A 5180-nucleotide genomic window follows, 5' to 3' on the forward strand; every position below is an offset into this window, starting at 1 on the left:
CGGTTGCTGCTGTAGCAACATGGCCACCAATATCTAATGAGGTGTCATTCATTGATTGTTTCGGGGTAGACGGTTTAATAGCAGGTTGCACAGTTAGATGTCTGGCTTGCGCCGTGACAGCACTTACGATAATAACGCTATCTTCGCCATCAGTACCAATGTTGCCAGTACAGCCCTCATCAACCTTCTTATTACCCAACACCAGGAGACGAATTGCTTCCTGGATAAGCAAAGTTTTGCTCGAGCAACAAGAACTACAAAGCCAATGAGAGTTGGGCCTTGAGCACCTTTTATATGCAGTGGGGCTTAGTCGGGTGCACATCTTATGGAACCAGTTATTACACTCATCACATTGCATCCCTTCCTCCACGCGGAATAAGCAATATGGTTGTCCACATTTAAAGGGCAGATCTATCCATTTTGAAAATCAACTAGAACGGTAACACAAACAGGATATGTGAAAGGATTCTCAAACCTTAACTAAATAAATCAAGTAAAAGTCGACCAAGTATGCTTCGATGCAATAAATACACAAAAGCAAATTCGAAACACTCAATACAATATCATTTTAACTGGGGTAGATTCAATTAAAGTGTAAACACTAGTTTTGATGCGTAATTTACGATCAAAACAGTTAGTTAACTCAACGAGAAACAATACCACTGTCCTTTTTAGATAACGCGCGTGTTGATATTACGTGTTCTGGTAGAGAATTCCGGTAATTCACTACTCGGTGCAAGAAACAAAACTCCTAACATAGACGATTTAATCTCGGTTTTTGAACTTTCGTCGAAGAAAATCTCCGCTTAGTGAGTTTTCGAATAGTCAGATTTTGGAAGTGAATGCTACGAGGGCCTGTGTGGATAGACCGTTCTCGCTAGTAGTTTTATATGCCAACGCTCGTAGTCTAAGAAATAAATTCTATGAACTAGGGGCATTAGTGGGCAAATTAAAGCCACTCATTGTAGCCGTGACGGAAACTTGGTTAGTCCATATCTTCGGCATTACTCCAGAATTATCCGATTACCAAGAAGTAATACTACTACTAATAATAATACATGATAGACATAGATGTAGGAAAGGAGGTGGTGTCCTTTTATACATAGGCAATAATATAAATGTCCGTTCCTTTACTTGCGAATCCCATGATAGTGGGACTTGTGAAGTCATAAGCTGTGAGTCGACTACCGGATGTTGTACATTTATACTCGGTGTCATCTATCACAGCCAAATCTGCTTAGCTGATGACTTCATTTTAGAGCACATTCAGTTATGGAGTGAGAATAACAGATGCTTGATATTAGGAGACTTTAGTGCACCCGATATTAGTTGGACTGAGATGGTAAGTAAGTAAGTTATAAGGTCATAGACTGGATAAGTGACTCTCCATGACAGGAGACAGAAGTTAAGGGTAAATGGGGCTCTCTCATGGTGGGAACCTGTAAAAAGTGTAGTTATCTAAGGTACAATCCTCAGTCCTATTCTCTTTTCACTTTATGTAAATGAATTACCAATTGTAGCAAAGTCATCCGTTCTATTCTTCGCCGATGACATAAAGATTTGGAGACCCCTACACAGTATGTCAGAATATTATTACAGGGTGGTCTCAACTCATTGGTGGCATCTGTGGGCAGATGGTCGCTAGAAGTGAACTCTAACAAGACTGTGATAATGCAAATAAATAGCTATAATGATTCATATCACTACACAATACATGAATTTGTGTTACCCCAAGTAATAAAATAGAAAGATTTAGGGGTCATAATAAGCAGCGATCTCAAGACTAGGAGAAGCTGTACGGCTGCTGCTGCCAAAGTCTTTATAGTATTATGAGCTCTTCGTAGATCTTTTCAGTATTTGGATGAAGAAATGTTGAGAGTATTATACACGACTTTCGTGATACCGCATTTGGAATATGGGATTCAAGCAGCAAGTCCTTGTTTCAAGTATGGAGCGGAGACGCTGGAACAAACCCATCGGCGAGGGACTAAAATGGTGAAAGGTCTCTCTGGCCTATCTTATGGAGACAGACTGAGACACCTCAACCTATCTCCGTTATCTTACCGTAGATTACGGGGTGGTCTAATATTGACTCGTCGTATTCTCGTTGTCATATCGTAGAACTTGAGGCGACTTGATTACAGCTTTCAAATTGCTTAGTGATAAATTCTCACCTAACATGCCCTCATTTTTCTTATCTCCCAAAACAGAGAATTTACAAGGACACTCGAAAAAAGTTCACAAGCCAAGAACAAATTACTTGTCAGCTGACTATCGACTTTCCCATCGAATCATCAACGAGTGGAATTCATTACCTGAGCACGTGGTTGAGGCTCCATCCGTCGACTCTTTCAAAAGAAAGTTGGATCAACCGAGAGACCACCATTGGCAGGACTAACACAGGCCATCAAGCCCCCTGTCCATCCCAAACTGAAACTGAAACTGAAAACTGAACGATGACCTTGGTATTAATATGTCTTATTTTTCCCTTCCGTCTAGGACTGATTATTTGAGAGGATATTTGACGGAAGTTCAAAAACTGCGATTAAATCGTCTACGTTTAGAGTTTCGTTTCTTTCACCGAGTAGTGAATTACTGGGATTCTCTACCAGAACACGTAATATTAACACCTGTTGATATATTCAATTCGAGACTGGACCTGCACAGTGTTACAAGCACAAACAACCGAAAAAGGGGGAATAAAGGGGTAAATGCTTTGGAAGAGAAAGGGGAAAACGCAGCTAGCTGCAAGGGTTAATATCCGTCGACAGACCTCCTATCCTTATCACTGAATAAGTGTATATTTCCTTCCAAAGCAGATTGTGTCTAATCTTAGGCGCACACTACTTAACTGCTTAATGTCATTCATCCCCTAATCAAGAGGGTTTGGTGAAGCTAGGTAATGTTCTCCCCTTCTGAATTATACTCTAAATCTCAATCTTAAATTTCTCAAGTTTGTAAACATGAAGGTCCTAATGCATTGCATCAGATGGCATCGGTTTGAGTTGAGAACCCCGGCCAAAATTCGCAAACTCAACTCAATACTCCATTTTAGCTCATAATACCTAACCCCGACCTTTTTGCATTACAACTGATATCAGTTGGTGGCGAAAACTCTGGTTTGATAATTCTATAGAGTTATAGCTCATAATACTATCTCGACTTTATATATATATAAGCAGACTTGCTATTTCTCCTTAGTCGATGGGATAATTTGGATTGTGTTTTAATTACTATGGTCAAAGCTGTTATCTTACTACTTCGTATTGTCAATTGTTTTATAACTAAGCAGCATTTCTTGATTAAGGCCGTCAGTTTATTAATTTTTACGCACTAATCTATGTCATGAGAAGTCGACTTTCGCTCATGCATTAAGCTAAAAGTATGGATGGGATAGAATTGTACTCAACGTTCTGATATTGTACTTGTCCAGTTCTTACAACTTTTAAGTGAATTATGCACCATTGAAGTATAATTTAATTCAGGGTTATCGAAGATCTTATCCATACAAACTTAAGTGTAAAACAGGTTCCTTTGGTCACGATATACGTAAATTATCCTTAGTTTTTGAAGGATTTAACTCTGATTTTCTTTATTCCTTTAGGTCTTGTGGATATTATGACTCTTAGCAGTGTGGCTGAGAAGCTTTTCCAACATTTTAACATTGATACCAAACAGTGGTCATACTCACGTATAACTGTCGCATTATTAGCTCATGAATCTTTTGGGATTGGTTTAGCTCTGGGTTTTTGGATAATATGCTATAAAAAGCAACCAGTTAGGTGTCTCACATCATTTGCTCCCGTTGCCATACAAAACATTTATTCAAAGTATGATCCTACTTTCTCCCTAACTCATGCTTCCTAGAGGATTGAATTGGTCGGCAAGAAAACTCCGTCAGTTACCTTTATTCGTTTCTTCACAGGCAGATCCTAATCGGATTCTTATTAGTGGAGCAGAGAGTTACGTACTTCGTAAAATATTGTCACCTCTTACTATTCCTGGGAAGATATACATAGCCGTTCTAGTTTCCGGTATTGTCTGCTGAGAACTGGAAGCAGTCTACTCTTTTGTACAAAGCCATCATTTCATAAAAATACATATGACGTTATTTATTCACTAAATGACACTTGTTAAATTAAATGCTGGTAATTTTTATATAAATCATTTTGCTACATAGCTTACTTGTCTAACTCGTATGAAGGATAGTTCAACTGGGTTTATGCTAGGATATGCATGGCATGAAATATGCATTATGGTGGTGCTCTACTCATTTGTATGATAAGCAAAAACTATCTAGTTAGCATTTTATTTCAATATCATAAATTGCGTCCTCATCAGGTTCATTAAAACACTTTATCAATAGTTGTTTGTGCAAACATGTAATGTTTGACCTTTGGTAGGTTTTGTCTAACCTGAAGGTACTTTGTGTACTTAGAGGGTGTGTGAGGGAGAATCTCGAAGAGAACAAGAGAAAAAATTACCCGACGAATCAATGAGCTTATTGATGCGTTTGTGTTTAATGATGAAAGCAATCGACCGATAAAACAGGTGTAATATTAATCCGGTTTGGTGATCGAAACTAAAATTGGTTAGTGTTTGGTCTCGAATAAGTTACATATGTCCTACTTTGAAAACTTTCTGCGATGAATAGAGTCATAAAAAATTTTTATACAAGTATGGCTTAAGTTATTGAATGTCACCGTCAACTGAGTATGACAGTTAACATTTCAAATCAAAGCGCGTGAAGTAAGTTTATAAATGGTAGATAACTACTATTGACCAGGGTCCCTGAATCTTATGTTCAAATTTTCAAGATAATGAACAGAATATCGGTCGATCTCTAGTGCATACAGTACGGTGCAATAAGTAGTCAGGTCAACTTACTAGGAAATAACGTCAAAAAGCATATTGGTATTGAGGTTTTGTCGCGCTAGACTACTGATATTAAGGTTAACATTTTAACTTAAAAATATCTCATGCAATTGGTTCCCTTTATGAATTTAAATAGAGCAAGAACAAACATAGATGCAGAATAGTATGAATTCATATTATTTCGAGGTTTCTCGTCAGCTGCTTACAAACCAAAATTGTGATAGAATTTTTACATGGAGATAGTGTGAAACAATTGACATAAATGAGTGTAAATAACTTGACTACAATAATAACTATATATATAT

At 37.8% G+C, this 5180-nt stretch overlaps 1 protein-coding gene across 1 annotated transcript; it reads left to right on the top strand.

Annotated features, from left to right (window-relative positions):
- The first annotated feature begins 2401 nt into the window (after positions 1 to 2401).
- MS3_00002295 (uncharacterized protein) lies at positions 2402 to 4810 on the top strand. The gene is made up of 3 exons (XM_012938932.3): positions 2402 to 2899; positions 3605 to 3830; positions 3868 to 4810. Exons 2-3 carry the CDS (start codon positions 3619 to 3621, stop codon positions 4046 to 4048), a joined length of 393 nt encoding a protein of 130 aa, XP_012794386.1. The 5' UTR covers positions 2402 to 2899; positions 3605 to 3618; the 3' UTR covers positions 4049 to 4810.
- The last annotated feature ends 370 nt before the right edge of the window (positions 4811 to 5180 follow it).

The sequence above is a fragment of the Schistosoma haematobium genome, chromosome 1 (genome assembly GCF_000699445.3).
Source record: "Schistosoma haematobium chromosome 1, whole genome shotgun sequence".
In the NCBI taxonomy this organism is placed as follows: domain Eukaryota; kingdom Metazoa; phylum Platyhelminthes; class Trematoda; order Strigeidida; family Schistosomatidae; genus Schistosoma; species Schistosoma haematobium.